Raw genomic sequence first — 16,990 nt, 5'->3', positions numbered from 1 at the left:
TTCAGCTGGCCCAAATTGCTGAAGACCTTTTTAAACCCTCCCTGGCAGGGAAGCAGGGGGGGGGGGAGTAGAGAAGCTGCCAGTGAGTAGATGCAGCAAGACTCTGAACTTTTCCAGCCAGGAAGACTTGCACTTTTCCCCAAAGGGGAGAAAAACAGAGTAAGGAACTGCCTGAGAAAAGGATCAGCCAGACCCTGCGCGACTAGGAAGGACTTTACTTTGCCCAAGCCTGTGTCTCCAAGGAAAAAGGGGACTGAGCCAGCAGAGGAGAAACAGGTACTTTGCCACATTTATTTTATTTAAGTATAAGTAGGCTTGAAGGGATTTGATTTTTATCAATAAATGTTGGTAAACATTGATTTCAACTTACATACAAACCAACAAAAATATTTCTATCAATACTTATCAAAATTTACCGGTAGGCAAAGTAAGAAAAATGCTTCTTGTGGATGTATTAGAGTTTGATGTAGGGCTATTTACTTTACTTTGACAATTTGTGTTTTAATGGTTATAAAACTTTAACTTTTTGAATCTGAACATCTATTGTCATTAAACAATTATTGTCTGATGCTCCCATAATTCTGTGCAACTGTGAATATTTAAATAGATAATCTTATATTATGCTTAAATATAAACACTGATAATTATTCATCAAAATTATTATTAAAAATCAATTTTTGTTAAGCCTTATTACAAGGCAGGAATTGTGAGGATAGGAATGAGGAAAGCTATTTTGTCAGGTAAGGATCCATGCAAAAAGGAAAAAATAGTTTTCATTTCTCACTTTAACACATTTGCATCTTTTTTTGCAAATATCAAATCAGGTCAATTCCTCATATTACATATTTTAGACAGGTGCCATCAACTAGCAGCCAGCAGTTTGAACAACTGTGCAGCTGCTCTGAGAGGCTGAAAAATTTCTGGTTTCCTTTAAAACCCCAATTTGAAACTGGCTTATTCTCAAAAATCACATTTTAAAGAGAAAACTAGAGCCTCTTATTCAGATGGATTATTGTGAAACCTGACAAGTAACATTGGATCCAATTCACCACTTTTAGTATCTTTCCTACCAATGAAAGCGCTGCCCAGCACTGACCTATTCATGTACACAATATAGTTTTAAAATAACTAGCCTGAATCTGCGACCCTTATTCCCATAAGTATGTGATTGCTGCAACTGATTTCACAGGGACGATTTATAGTGTGGGTAAGGGTTTCTCATGTGAGTAAGGATTGCAGAACCAGGCCTGATATCTGTTATTTATGGTAAACAAACTACACAGCAAGCAGACTGCATTAGGGGATCTCCAGCTTTGCCATGATTTTCTTAGCACAAAGAAGCCTTTTTTCCCTAATATTTTGTAAACTACGGAGTCTAGACATATTTAGGAGGTGATTTTAATGAGAAACAAAGGCAGCACTCAGCACAATCAAGAGCCAAAAGGACACACACTGTCGCAACAGTCACACATGGCAATTTTGTTTCTTTTTAACTTTATAAACACAGATGGAACCTCCAAAACAAAACTAGGGATTCACAGTGTTGCCTACACTCATAATTTTATCACAAGTCTTGTTTTAATTTAAGCCTCAGCTCCTGGAGCCCTGTGATTGCAGGAGTCTCTCAGCTTTCTTTCTTTCTTTACAGGACATTTCTAGCCCTTACGAATGTTGGGAAATGCTAGAAAATGCAACCCCCCAAGCCTCCAAAACCAGACGGCAAATTAAGAAACCCCAACCTCTCTTACTTTTTAAACTCCTGTGTGTTTCAAGGCCTGATTCACAATTGTTGAACAATCCAGACTGGCAACACTGAGGGGAAAGAAATACTTCTCTTAGAATCTTAGGATATTATTCCATATGGGGGAAGATCACCTCCATGTACAGAACTACTGTTCAAGCCCTACTCTGTGGGATCAAATGAGGTTATTTTTCTTTAATGTAGAGAATGGCCTTTAATATTTGTGCCTTATCTATGTGATCATTCTGTCCATCTCCCTGCCAGGAGAGGACTGTTACCTGGAGGACATTTTAGAGTGTTTTTTCCAGTCTAGCTTTAGAAATCCCGAAGGACAAAGTTTCCACTTCTTTCCTTGGTAGAATATGCCACAGCCTAATATATGTCACCATCAAGATTTCCTTGATATTCAGTCTACTAATATCTGGTGCTTACATAGCACTCTCTAAAGGAGGTCAGCATCTTTGTGCCCATTTTTCAGATGAGGAAACTGAGGCACAGAGAGGGGGCATGACTTGCAAAGGTCATACAGCCTGGCAATGGCTAAGCTGAGGAATGAATCTTGGTCTTCTGAGTCCCAGGCAGATGCTCTATCCACGTAGGTCAAGTTTACACTTAGTTGGGGTTGGTCCTGCTTTGAGCAGGGGGTTGGACTAGATGACCTCCTGAGGTCTTTTCCAACCTTAATCTCCTATGATACACTACCACGCTACATTGGCACAGCCAGGGCCATCCTTAGACAAGTGCGGGGCCCAGGACAACCCACACCTCCATCTCAGGCCATGGCCCCAACTCTACCCCTTCCCCTAAGCTCCCGTCCCACCTCTTTCCACCCTTGCTCCGACCCCTCCCTGCCCCCATTCCACCCCAAGTCCCTTCCCTCACCCCACCTCTTTCCGGCTTCCTCCCCCTCCCCTTAGCGACGCTGGGAGCTGGTGGGGTGGAGTGGAATGGGGCGGGCTGGGTCTGGGTCACTTGCTGATGCCAGGCCCCCTGCTAGCCCCCCCAGGCTGCACTGGATCCCATGTCTCCATGAAGCATTGGGTCCCCCAAAGCGCAGGGCCTGGGGTGGTTGCCTTGGTCTGTCCTATGGACGGCTCTGGGTGCAGCTGCACCGAAGTAGTTGCGCCATGGTAGTGCGTCTTCAGCAGAGCCCTCTCTTGTCAGCACAATTACTCTACGTCTGCGAGAGGCGAAAGCTACGTCAGTGGGAGAGCATCTCCCACCGATATTGTGCGCTGTGGACACCACTTTAAGTGGATGTAACTTATGTCACTGGGGGGGGGTTGTTTTCACAACCTGAGCACTGTAAGTTACATCACCTTAGGTGGTAGTGGAAACCAGTCCTAAGACACCCCTTTGCTCCTAATTATACCCCTGAATACCACAGTAAATACCTGCTCTCTGTCCTGGATGTTTACATCCATCATACTGCTGTGTAGACTTCTGTTTTGTTCCTCTCACGCATATCCATACCCATAGCCAAGCTGCACTGATTTCTCTCTCCTAATCTTTCCTCTTAAATCATCTCTCCAGCCCTTGAGCTTTTTATGCTCTTCTTTGAATTCCCTTCAACTTCTTGGTATCCTTCCAGACTCATGATGCTCAAATTGAACGCAATATTCTATATGATCTCACCAGAGCCCTGTGGAGAGAAGGAATTGCCTCCCTATACTGTGGCTGGATTCTCATCTTCTGCCTATGAAGCTCAAAACTGTATTGACCTTTTTGGCAGCCATATTGCTTTGCGAACTCATGTCTAATTTCTTGTTCACTCGGGCTGAGGTCTTCAAAGCCACCTAAGGGACCTGGCTGCCCAGTACCCACTGAAATTACTGGGCATCCAAATCTCCCATGTGGTTTTAAAAAGTTTAGCCTGTCTCTTTCAGTATCACTGCTTCACAAGTCTCTCCACTGTGCCTGCACTGCAGTCAAGGTGTTCTAGATTATTTTTTCCCTGGCTGTGTTAGTTTGTTTTTTCCCAAGTGCAATTTCATGTTGTCATTTTTTACCCTATTTCTGAAGAGCAACTTTTGTATTATTTTCCTATCCTAATGAGCGTTGGCAATTCCTTCCAATTTAACAGGATCTGCATATGTTATTAGCTATTCCCTCTCTGAGGTCATCAGTACATTTATTGAATAAGATAGAGCCTAACATCACTCCTTGCAGGACCTGCCGGACACTTCCCACCAATTCAATACATCTTTGTCTACCATTCCCCTTTGTTGGCAGTCTTTTACCTTTCAGTCCATATGAAAGTATTCGTAGCATGCCAGTTTGGATTATTTTTTCAAGTGAGATTTTGTGAGACACGATATCAAATGGTTTACTAAACATCAAATACATGACATTTACTGCATTCTCGTGCACTAATTTTGTAATTGTTCCTAAAACGTTCTAAGATAGACACATTTGATTGGTTTCTTTTTAACATGGCCCAGTCTCCATAAACCTAAGCTACCTATTCATTATGGAATCATTACATTCTGCTCATAACTAAAACTGCATTAATAGCAACCATGGTCTTCCTAATTAACAACATTTGGATTCTGTTTCTATGTTCAAACCTACTATAATTAACTGCTGCACAACAATTTAGGAACAATGTCAATGTTTTAGGTGAAATATTTACTATAGGCTGTGCAATTTAAATATCTGCATGCATCCTATAAAAAGTCTCCTCTTTTGAATGCCAAAATGGCAATAATCAGTATCATGTGATGTTCTCATGGCAGAAGTTCCTGTAGTATTTGTGAATAGATAAGAGTTACTAGAAATCTTGTTAAATCTCTGGAGTACAGCAGGAACATAAACATGAATCTAGAAAGAGATAGGAAGAATGAGAAAGAATTATCACATGAACACTCAGCCTACAAAAATACAAGCTGATCAATTTCAGGAAAAATAATCCAGAGTAAATAATCCATGTAATGAGAAGGAGACAGCTGACAAGCAATAACACACAGAAAGATCTAGCTAGGATAGTGGATAGCACATTAGGTGAGGGGCCAAATTCACATCTGGTATGAATCCACATTACATCAGCTGTGGATCTTGCCCCGAGCTTGACATGTGATACAGCATTAAAGAAAAGGACTTGCTATACTGGGCCAAGGCATCTGCTCACAGAATCAAAGCAGTTTGTTTTTAATATCCCATGTGATGGAACTTCCTCATTCTCTTTGGGAAACTGCTGACAGGAAGGCGCATTTTTTTTCCAGAGAAAAAAAATTAAAATGAGTATAAACCGTTTCTTCCTTTTTGCATAGAGAAGTAATGGTGGAGAAGCCATGGAAGTGTGTAGTGACAGCTATGGGCGGCTCTTAGGCAGGAGCCAATGCTGCGGGGTTGTGCTAGGGAAGGCAGCACTGTGCTAGGCCGGCTCAGTGTGGGGCTGTGCCAGGGGTGACATAGCTGAGCCAGCACATAGCCTAGCCCCATGTCTGGACTTAGAGTTGCAAGGTGTCCAGTTTTGGACCCGAGCACCCAGTCGAAAAAGGGTGTAGTGGGGCTGACAGGCTCCCTTCCTGCCCTGGCTCCACATGGCTCCTGGAGGCAGTCGGCATGTTCCCTCCCCCCACCCCCACCCCCTACACATAGGGGCAGCTGGGGGTTCTGCATGCTGCCCCCACCCCAAGCACCGGCTCAGCAGCTCCCATTGGCTGAAGTGCCGCCAAAACCCCAGACCGCTGCTGGATATTCAAATAGGACCCCACAGTTAATAAAGCCAGCCCTGCTCACCCCCCCACCCAAACCCCTGCCCAGAGCCCCCTCCTACACCCTGAACTCCAGCCCCCTCCCATACTCCAAATCCCTTGGCTCCACCTCCCAGCCTGGAGCCCCCTCCTGCGCCCCAAACCCCTCATCCCCAGAGCCAACACCCCCAGCCCAGAGTCCCCTCCTACACCCTGAACCCCTCATTTCTGGCCCCACCCTGGAGCCCATACCCACTGTTGGTGCCTGCATCCCCTCCAGCATCCCAACCCCCTGAGCCAGCCCAAGCCCAGTGAACATGGGGGAGTGAGGGAGGGTGGGCAGAGTGAGCAACAGAGGGAGGGGGATGGAGTGAGTAGGGCGTGGCCTCAGGGAAGGGGCGGGGCGTCTGAGGAGGGGAAGGGTAGGGGCGGGGCTAAGGTGTTCAGTTTTATGCAAGTAGAAATTTAGAAACCCTGGTTCTCCCTGTGACTTCCCTGCGGGCGGGGGGGGACCCTGGGGTGGGAGGAGTAAATAACTGCTCTGCAGAGCCGGCCCGCTCACTGGGCCCTGCCACCCGTTCAGGACACGTGCGTCCGACTCAACCACAGGGATAAGGCCGAGCCTCTAAGGCAACTGTAGCCAGGACTCAGGAGGCGGGGTAAAAGCCACTCCAAACATGGCGCCCAGCTCAGCCCACACCGGCACCCCGACCCTCCTCCCATGTTGCTCCCCAACACATCCCGCCCCTTCCGTGACGCCTCTTCGACCTGATTGGTCGGCCGCCGCCGAGGCCGGAAGAGGCTGGGTTTGCAGGGAAATTTAAACGTTGGAAGCAGCAGCCGCTGCTGTGGCTCGCGCTCGGTGTTTTCGGCCTCGGAAGCGCCGCGTTGCCTAGAGACCCCTCGCGCCGGGCAGGTGAGCGCGGCCCGGGGCTGGAGTTCTGCGGGGGCGGCGCCCGAGGGACAAGCTGGGATCGGGGGTTCAGTGCGGCCCCCCACGCTCCGCTGCCCCCATCCCGCGCTCCCGGGCCCCTCCTATCGCTCCTCCCATCAGCTGGCCCCGTGCTGGGGGTTCGCTGTAGTCTCCCTCCCTCCAGGCCCCGGGGGGGCTCGGGGCTCTGCCACTGCCATCCGCAAATGCTCAATAATCCCCGGTCAGGTGCGTGACGGTGGTTTGGGCTCTGGGGTGATAAATGGTGCCTGAGCCGATAGGGCTCCTCTCCAAAAGGGCTTAAAAAGGCTTAAATGCAAGCTGAGGCTCCTGTCATCACAGGACTCCCGGAGCTGGCGCTTGGAGAACAGCCACCAACTAGCATACAGGTTGGGAGAAAAGCCGAAGAGTTGGCAACGCTGCAGAGAGGTTTTACCTGGTGTTAATTGATTGCCAGTGAATTCACAGTAGCAATAGATGTATGAAGGCTACTCTGGATGCTGCCTAAATGTTTATTCTGGAGTTTAGCCTATGGTAAAGCACCAACCCTGTGTCCTGGAACAAATGTGAGTGGAGTGACCAGATGAACCTATGTAAATCTGATGGCTGACTTGATTACCTGGCAAGCCATTAACTCTGAGTAAAACATGTAGTGTGGCTATGCCGATGGAAGCAGCTTTGACCCTGACTAGCTCCTGTGTTAACACCAGTCTGCATCAAGGGTGATATTGCAGTTGCCAACCTGATGTCAGCTATGAGTAAGGCTAAGATTTTTGTCATGGATATTTTTAGTAAAAGTGTCAGACAGTTCATGGGCAAAAAAGAAAAATTAACAGAATCTGTGACCTGTTTGACTTTTACTAAAAATATCTGGGACAATATGGGGCTCTGAGGATCCTCACACTGCCTGAAGGGTGGCATCTGCGCAGGGGCTAGGAGCTGCCTGCAGCAGCTGGTGGCTGCAGGGTACCCCTACCCCTGAGGCAGCAGGGGTTCCCCTGTGGTGGCTTGGAATGGTGGACTGGGAGGACCCTGCAGCTCCCCACCACTGAAGTCATGGTGGTCACTGGAAGTCACAGATTCCATGACTTCTGTCACCTCTGTGACTAAATTTTAGCCTTAGCTTGGGTCTTGACCTATTTCCTAGCCTAGACTAAGGCAAGGTCTGTGCCTCTAGGGCCAAGGTAAATTTGAGGGTTTTGTGACCCAGGTATGTGTGCTCTTATGATCCTATTGTGATGGGCATAACTGTGGTGAGTGGCCTGGCATAGCAACTGTTACAATATCCTTCACTCCAGTTGGACTAGCCTGATCAGGAAGGGGAAGCTGGCACTATTACAGAAATACTGCTGTTTGTTGTAAGTGATGCAGTGTAGTTAGGAAACTGGAGTGCTGACCTCTGCACGTGATTGAAATCTGAAACTTTTCACTGGGCTACAGAGTAAGTGCAGAAATTCTAATTTTACAATAATCAGTAAACACCAGCCAAATTTTCTTATTCTGAATAAATTAAAATGTTCAGTAATATCAATTAGTCTTGATGGGGGAGGTCAAGTGTCAGTGCCGTTAATGAGATGAAAGGAAAGCCACATATCGGAGCAGATGAGCACTTCAGTTTGTAACTTGGTTAGATGGCAGAAGTAATATTCATCTCTTGGGTACTGACATTTGATATGATGATGTGGAAATAGACTCTAACTGTAAACTCACTAGATTATAACTTCAGCATGTTCTAGGCATACAGAAACTGGCTGTTGAAGCAGATTTTCAGGTAGATTGTGTCTTCAGTGAATATTAAGTTTCAAGTTTTACATTTTTGACTAATATTTTGTTAACATAAGTGTTTCTTAGGTAGAGATCTTAAAACATAACTGATCATGTTCTCCTATGTCATTGCCAGGATTTCAGAAGTACTGCTAAACTTTGCCTATCTCAACATGGGTGTAGATGACTATGAGGAAATTCTCAAGTACTATGAATTATATGAAACAGTTGGGACAGGTACATTTCTTATCTTTTAGAGTAAAATAGTTAAAACTTATGCTTAATGTTTCAGCTTCACATCCAAATCAAAAGCAGAGTGCTATGGTAGCAACTAGTCTAGAGATCAGATTTCACATGCTAATCTTGCTGAATAAAATTCTGAGATTTTTTTTTAATCCAGAAAAAATCCTCTTTAGTACTTTTTAGCTGTGAAAAGTTTTCTATAAACTGTAAGACTTGCTCATGTAGTGTGACTCTAGTAAAGGATTATCAAGGAGAAAATTAATTTTCATCTTGGATTCTTACTGCCTCTCTTCTAAATTCAGGTGGCTTTGCAAAGGTGAAGCTAGGTCGCCATCTCCTTACAGGTGAAAAAGTTGCAATCAAAATCATGGACAAATTGGCTTTGGGGGTAAGTCTAAGTAGCATACTGCTTGAGATTCCATTTTGTAATGGGAGCCAGCCTCCACTTTTACTCATGAAATGTTTGTAATGTATAGAATTGTTAGCCACTCTTCTGAAGTGTCTTTCTAGAACCAGCAGAACTTGCAAGAACTTCATTAACCTCCAAAAACACTTATTTTTGGTGACACTGACATTGATGAGACACTCATTTCACAGTTTAAAATAACGTAAACTTGCTCCAATTTAAGACCTAATAATTTCCTGACAACTTTTGCAGGGAAAAAGTCAAACTTTTCATTGTAACAATTACATTAAACTTCTGTGTCTCTGACATGTGTACCAAATTCTGAACTCTTATAGTTATACCAAACCTTATACTGGGTTGACCTTAATTATATACATGTGAACATATTGTCATTAGTTGCAGTAGGAGCACTGCACAGGATGTAGAAATAGCCATATTTAGCAACTGTATAACTGGCTTTCATTTCTTAGGAGGATTTACCTCGTGTTAAAACAGAAATTGATGCAATGAAGAACTTGAGTCACCAGCATATTTGCAGACTATACCATGTGATAGAGACATCCAAGAAGATATTCATGGTCTTGGAGGTTAGATTCACAGTGTTGATGCTTCTGGAATATCTAATGTTAATAATTCAGTCTTTGTATGGGATGGCTAAAAAGCTCACCTTTGAGTCCCCAGCAATCCCTCGGTACAGCTGACCAAATAGGGCAGACATTGTAAAAGGGACGCCAGTTTAAAATAGGTTACTTTCAAAACTTGTCTTGTAGATTCTCTACAAAAGCCTCTCAAAATTTAAATCAACATGTTTGGAAGGATTCAAATAGTCACCTGCTGTGTGTGCAGCCTGAAATTGCGGCTCTGCTCTAGAGCAAGAGAGCCATATAGTGAAATAAGAACCTAGCTGGCAATTTAAGATGACCGCATCCCTCCAGTCTATCCAACATCCATACGCCTCCCCCTGACCCCACAAGAAATGCAGCTGCATAATCCTAATCCATTCTGATTTAATCTTTCAACTGGCTCACCTTTCTCTGTTGCTTCAGTTCAAACTTTGTCCTCACTTTCAAGGCCCTACTTAATGCGACCTCTGCATGTATATCAGACCTCGTGTTATTGCACCTCTCTTCTGCCATTGATGCCAAATGCAGTGTTCTATCATCAGCTTCTCACAAGAGTTTCTATTTTCATACTGCTCCCAGGTAGATAAAATGCTCTCCACTGTGGTTTGTTCAATCACTAATCCTTCCTTCATTCAAGTTGCTCTTAAAAAATCGCTCCAGCAATGCTCACAATAAGTGGTTCAATATTCACTCATATTTTCTTTCACTTTTTTAAAAAATATGACTAAGAAGTACACATAGTTTATTGCATACCCAAATTCTGCCACCTTCCTACTGCATGTTATGTTGCTGTTGTCATTACCAAAAATCTGTTTACCCTTTCAGACAGGGATCAGGTCTTCTTTGTATCGCACCTAGCACAATAATATCCTGTTCCTGATTGGGGGACCTCTGGGCACTACTGCATTAGAACTAAAATGACCGTGTACTATACAAGGCTGGCCAAGGCTGCTTCTTCACAAGTGTAAGGTTACTTGGTAGATCACAATTTTTGTTTCAGATACCATTTTTTCTGTCTCATTGCAGTATTGTCCTGGAGGAGAGCTGTTTGATTATATAATCTCCAAGGATCGCCTTTCAGAAGAGGAAGCTCGTATATTTTTCCGTCAGATTGTTTCAGCAATTGCTTATGTGCACAGTCAGGGGTATGCCCACAGGGATCTCAAACCAGTAAGTTTGACTTGCTTCTAAACATCTGACTGCTGCTTTTAGTATTATCCAGTATCCTTTCAAATGGGATGGAATATTTTTTTTTAAAAGCTGCTAAACTTCTCCTCCAAAGTAAGATACTGTATAAGGACTGAAAGTTTTGTTTTTTAATTCTTCTTCCATGTCTTTAGCTTCCTCTTTCAAGGTATATATTTTTTTCCTAGCCCAGTTCTACTCAATGATGCACCTATTTTGGCTGAGAGTTATATTTGGCTCCCTCTAGAGCCTGTAAATACTGTTTCAGAAGGGGATCACCGAAGATCAACATCAGGAGGGAGAAAGTTTACTTATAATGAACAAGGGCACACTTAGTACTCAACTCTGAGACTTCAAGCTAGCTCCAGTCAGTCTGTTCTTCCTTTTGCTCCATATTCCACTTCTAATAGCAAATCATACCTTTGCTGCCCCTCCATATCACTGTTTTCAACTCTGCAGAACAAGTGCCATGTTCTGCTTCAGATCTCCAATTGGTGACATTAAGAGGGTGTGGTGGGAGATATCCTGCTGTCCTGACCCTGAGACTTATTAGGAAACCCACTTCAACTTGCACTCGTAGGAACTTGTTTTGTATTTATGGACTGATTAGAACAGGAGGAAGAAGAGGAGGAAATCCTTAGGGGAGGAACTTCAGTGCATGACCGCTTACTGGGCAATGTATGAAATATTGGTCTCAAAAGATATCATCTGGGGAAGAGGCTGAGCATTGCTTGTAGCCATTAAAGAGATGGGGGAGATGTGGTGAACAGCACTGATTCTCAGCTAGAAGATATGAGGGAACAACTAAATCCTCCTGTGGCTGAGTTATCCTGTAAAGTGCCCTCATTACCACCACTCTTCTTTTCTTCAGGAGAACTTGCTGATTGATGAAGAGCATAACTTGAAGCTGATAGACTTTGGTCTCTGTGCAAAGCCGAAAGTGAGTGTGCAAAAGTAAACTACACTAACTATGCAGTAGTGCATCCAAATACTTCAGATATTAAAAGGGTGTTTAATAGCACTCAAGTCACCAGCCAACACTTCAATTACTTGAATTCCAGCTACTCATTGTAAAGAGCATGGACAGGCAGTGGGTGGGATTCTACTTCCAGCTTGCATTACTGTGATCTTATGGTGGTTCGTCTATTTTCTCTTCCACCCTTTTTCTGTTGTAAGTTCTTCAAGGCAGAGTCCAACTGTTAGTATTGCACTTAGTGCACCAAGGTCCCAACAGATATCAGGACCTCAAAGTGCTGTTATAATAAAAATAATTGACTGAATATGCCTTCTAGAATTAGATATGGCTATGAGTGTTCCAAAGGTATTTATCTAGGGGGTTGTGGACCAGGAGACAATTGTGTGTACAGGTGGCATGCAGAGGTCTGACTTCCAAACCTTATCTCAAAACTTCTCCGATTTAAAGCTGTGGTGTTAACGTAGACTTCTGCACTTAGTAATCTAAACATAGAGCTGGTTAGACTGAGGTGGGTGGTAACAGGAAGCAATCCCATGGGTAGAATTCAATGTAAAACCAAAGCAGGGGGTTTGCTGTTGCCCAGAACACTGGTTTTAGCTGACCAGTAAAATATTCTAATTTATGAACTGATTAAAAATACAGACAAAGGCAGATAACTGATTGGGTATTGGAATGTCATTTCAGTCCTGCTGTCCAGAACACATCACTGTCAAAGAAACACACTGCTTGGTTTAATGTGTCAACACTATAGATGTGGACTGGTTTCCCACTGCTGTGTGTCTTGTAAAGAAGGTGTGAGAGCTATCTGACAAATCCCATGTAGGTGTAACTGGCCCCATAAGGAAACATTAATTTCACTTTCTGGATGGGAAGATGAGCAGCTGAGAGAGAGAGAATAAGTGACCTGCCCGTGGTAATGCAGGAACTACCAGAGCTGGAAACTGCACCTAGTTGATGGCTTAACTAGAGCATTTCTGCTAGCACTGGTATATATGATTACACAAGACACACCACAGTGGAGAGTGTGGCCCATAGTCTTGTGCTACAGTATAGTTAAAACTAAACATTTAAATTTCCAGTTTAAGTCTGTGTCTGTTCAATTGTTCTGCTATAGGGTGGCCTGGATTATCAGCTGAACACATGTTGTGGGAGCCCAGCTTATGCAGCACCAGAGTTAATTCAGGGCAAAGCTTACATTGGCTCAGAGGTATTTTATGCAATGTCCTTTCCTGATATAGTGTCTTAAATATGCTTTGAACTTCACATACTTAAACACTAGCATAACTAGACTTAGCTTTAAACACTTATTGCCCCTGCAAGTCTTCACTGCAGGAATCTTGCTTAGCCTGGACAGTGCTGGATTCGTGCTAAAGGAGCACACAACACACCGTCTTTAGCACACTTCTCACTGTTCTTCTTGACTAGTTCTCCTCAGACTGCTCCTTCATCTCCTTGGTTGTGTCCTGCAGAACATCATCCTAAGCTCCCTCCAACACTGAGCCTCTTCATGAGTTCATCCTCTCCGGGAATTGCCTCTACACTAACTCCCAAGCTTTCCTCTTCCCTCTATTCAGTCTCCTTTGCTATTGTCTCAGACTTCTTTTCTTGGAATTTGTGCTGCCAACTTAAACAGAACACATCACAGCTACTCCTCTGAAGAGAATACCACAGTTCATTCCATTTCTAAGGCCTACTGTTGTCTTTGCCTCTTTCCCTCACATTAAAGCTTCCCATTTTTACCCACCCCTGCTGCAGAAACAGAAGATCAAAGCTAGGCTAGATTGCTGTAAGCTCCTTTCCTAACACCCACCTTGTACCTAGCCAATCTATCCCAAAGTTTCTTCACTTTTGGTCCCCCTCTACATCAGTGTCACTCCTCCTTGCTCTCATGTCTCTTTGCACCAATGTCTTGGCTTGCATTTTGATAGTCACTAGTCATTCCTGCCTGCGGGACTTTGCTCTCCACCAGTTCAAAATCCTTTCACACTTCCCAGTTTCTGTTTTAACATTTCCTTTCGGGTCAGAGTGGGGAGCACTTACTCTGGTGCGCTATACCTAGACTTGGCAGGATTTAATCTAAATTGATAGAGGTTTACTGGCCTCCTAACTTCAGCTGACACTGAAATCGACCAAAAAAAATCATCACTAACAATAGTGGGCATGTGCACCCCAACCCCCCACCACACACACACACCCAGGCTAAAGTTACGAGGAAGACGAATTGCTGGGGAGGCTGCGTCACTGCTGAATGACTCTCCTGCCTGGGACAGAGCCATTCAGCAGCAAAGTGGCCTCCATGGTCAGGGGCTTATCCTCTTGCTTCTCCTCCTTTGTTCTTCTGGCTCGGGGTCTCTGCACTGCCAGGACTGCAGCTTTCCCTGCTAGTTGCATCTGCAGAGTTCCAGTGTCATGTAGCACAGTCCTTCTGCAACTCCGCTGTCATGACCCCACTCACTCACCAGCTAGGAGTGCTGAGACCATCCCTGGGCAAGAGCTATTCAGCAGCAGGGTGGTCTCTCCATGACTACTGGCTCATTCTTCGCCTTGCAACCCTGGCAGGTGTCTGGGCTCCACTGTGCCAGGACTGCAGCCTCCCCCCACACCTTGCTCCTGGGTGTCTTGGGACCCTCACCTGTGCAGGGAGTCCCATGCAGCTCTGGTGTCAATGCTGCCCTAACCCCAAACCTATCCCCTCTGAATTTTCTGCGATTGTAATATAAAAATTGGAAAATCTATTCATTGAAATTACATACAAAATCAACTGTATTCTGCCAACCCTATTTACACTCTACTTGTGCAAATATATGGCAATTGGCAGCTACTATAGCACTAAATTCACTTAGAAAATGGAAGTGGCTGGACTTGCAGCAACTGCCTTGACAAATAAGCAGCCCCCTGAGCTGCTTGTCATGATCAGAGTTAATATTAGCTGGTAGGAACAGGGTGGTTTTTGTTGCCAGGTCTCATGTGCAGCACTAAAACTTTCCATGTCAAGACTCTATGTAGCAATTTCTCTTCCCTGTAGAAATAGAACAAATCTGGCTGCACTTGAAGATTTGGGGAGAGGATGTGGCTTTAGCAGTACTCTGAATAGCAATTACTCCAAAGTTGAGTCAGGGAAAGGTAAACTTGCCACTTCTGAGTGTGCACTTCTTTGGAGAACATCCTTTTAGCTCCAATAACCTTTGACATATGAACATAAAATTACTTCAGTGATGTGTGGCCCCTCTATTGAGAATGGATAGAATATGCTTTCTCATTAAGCAGTTGTACACATCCTGGAAAAGTACTGAGCTGCCAGATCTTTTAACCTCTGCTCACTTTTACTTGACCCTTCATAGCGTTGGTTTGTTTCTTTTAGGCAGATATATGGAGCATGGGGGTTCTCTTGTATGCTCTGCTGTGTGGCTTTCTCCCGTTTGATGATGAGAATGTCATGGCACTCTACAGGAAGATAACGGTACGTAGTGGTTTAGGAAATCCAAACTATCAAGCATAAGTGAAGACACTTTGCATAGCAAATAGGTAAGGTGTCGTACATCTTCGACTATTGGTATCTAGTGATTGAATGTATTGCTGTTGTCACGGCTTTAATAGTTTCTTGGTCTTTACTTTTGTGCTGTTTACAGAAGGTGCACGAACTTAGAGAAACTGATACACAAGTAAATTTTCTCAAATCCAGAATGGGTACATCAGTATGAAAGTAGCTCTAAAATGCACGTAGTGAAATAATCTAGGCTGCTGCACTTCTGTTTCTTGCTTAATCTGAAATAAACTGAGGTCTTTTTAATCCTTTATTATACCTCCTAGGGAAGAGGACCCTTGTAGAGTAGAGCGAATGGTTCGTATATCAGGTTTGTGATAAGGGATCAGTGTGAAGCAAATGTAGATACAATAGGATTTAATATAAATTCTTTAAAATACCCACAGAAACAAAACTAGGTTTAGCTTGTAATGACAGGGCAGAAATCAACTTTGGGTTGGGGAGGACCTTTAGATCAAGTGATTGTAGAAATCAAATCTACACTACAGAAGTAGTGAATCACCAGTGACTACTTTTTTTTGTTTTAGAATCTAGGAGAAGCACTGCCTCAGAAAGAGGAAACTAGGAGATTTGGAGGATCAGGAGGGGCAAGAAAGCTGTGTGCAAATACTACAGATATGGCATGAAATGGCTTTCCAAGGAGTTACCACTGAAACTTTGAATCATGGGGTTAGAAGGGACTGCAAGGGACGTCTAATCTAACCTCGTGCCAAGATGCAGGATTTGCTGGATCTAAACTATCCAGCCTCCTTTGCAAAACCTCCAGTGAAGAAGCTTCTGTAACCTCTCTAGGCCTCTGTTCCATTGTCCTCCTGTTCTTACAGTTAGGAAGATTTTTTTTCTAGAGGTTTAATCTAAACCTGCTATGCTGTAGTTTAAACACATTGCCTCTTGTCCTGCCCTCTATGGTGAAAGAACAACTTTCGCCACCTTTTTTTATGGCAGCCTTTCAAGTATGTGAAGATCACTATCATGTTCCCCCTTAATCTCCTTTTTTCAAACTAAATATGCCCAGTTCCTTTGGCCTTTGTTCATATGGTTGGCTTTCCATATCTTTGATCATCTTTGTTGCTCACCTCTGGATTCTTTCCTGTTTCTCTACCTCATTTCTATACACTGAGGCTCAAAACTGGACACAGTATTCCAGCTAAGGCCTAACCAGCTCTGTGCAGAGCAGTACTATCACCTCCCGTGACTTGCATGCTATGCCTTTATTAATGCAACATAAAATTGCATTTGCTTTTTTTGCAAAAGAATGACATTGCTAACTCCATGTTGAGTCTGTGATCCTCCACAACTCCCAGATCCTTCCCAGCAGTGCTGCTGTCACACCGGTTATTTAGCAGCAAAGAATCCTGTGGCACCTTATAGACTAACAGACGTTTTGGAGCATGAGCTTTCGTGGGTGAATACCCACTTTGTCAGATGCATGTAGCGTTTTTGGTTTTGGATCTTGTCCCTCCAAGATTCTCTCCTTTTTTTTTTTAAGAACTAACTTGTGTAGTGGGATGAATTAGCAAGAGTGAAGGGATTGTCAAATGAGAACAGTACCCCAACCTGCTCTCTGTGATTCAGTGCTGCCTGAGGCACTGTTTCATTGCACTGACCCAAAAGATGATGCAGCAAACAACTTCCCCTTGTCTCCTCTCTACTCTTGTATATTTGTTCACTTCCACCCACCTTGACCCCTGTGATACCACAGACTGACTGGCTCTCATACTGATTGCAAGCAGCATTTAGGAAGAAGCATACTTAGCACCACCTGACTGGTGGGCTGCACTATTGCTCCTCATCCTGTATTTGAACCACTCATGTACAAATGTGTATAAATCACCTTGACGAGCAGATATCACTATAGGATCCTTTCCTCCTGCTCCTCCAA

The 16,990-nt window shown here is 44.1% G+C and overlaps 1 protein-coding gene across 4 annotated transcripts in view; it reads left to right on the top strand.

Moving 5' to 3' along the window:
- The first annotated feature begins 264 nt into the window (after nt 1–264).
- MELK (maternal embryonic leucine zipper kinase) overlaps nt 265–16,990 on the top strand; it is a 50,793-nt gene continuing 34,067 nt past the window's right edge. Inside the window, exons 1-8 of one of the 4 annotated variants that reach the window (XM_050943099.1) lie at nt 265–276; nt 8,268–8,368; nt 8,677–8,762; nt 9,251–9,367; nt 10,430–10,573; nt 11,460–11,528; nt 12,679–12,771; nt 14,926–15,024. In XM_050943099.1, coding sequence (XP_050799056.1) covers nt 8,305–8,368; nt 8,677–8,762; nt 9,251–9,367; nt 10,430–10,573; nt 11,460–11,528; nt 12,679–12,771; nt 14,926–15,024 — 672 coding nt within the window. In that variant the 5' untranslated portion in view covers nt 265–276; nt 8,268–8,304. Of the gene's footprint in view, nt 277–6,262; nt 6,353–6,507; nt 6,596–8,267; nt 8,369–8,676; nt 8,763–9,250; nt 9,368–10,429; nt 10,574–11,459; nt 11,529–12,678; nt 12,772–14,925; nt 15,025–16,990 lie in introns of those variants that run through there. The other 3 variants (XM_050943097.1, XM_050943098.1, XM_050943100.1) reach the window with 3 other exon arrangements.

The sequence above is a fragment of the Gopherus flavomarginatus genome, chromosome 3 (genome assembly GCF_025201925.1).
Source record: "Gopherus flavomarginatus isolate rGopFla2 chromosome 3, rGopFla2.mat.asm, whole genome shotgun sequence".
NCBI classification, from domain to species: Eukaryota; Metazoa; Chordata; order Testudines; family Testudinidae; genus Gopherus; species Gopherus flavomarginatus.
Note: the sequence above shows the minus strand (reverse complement) of the source record. Positions and strands in the feature narration are given on the sequence as shown.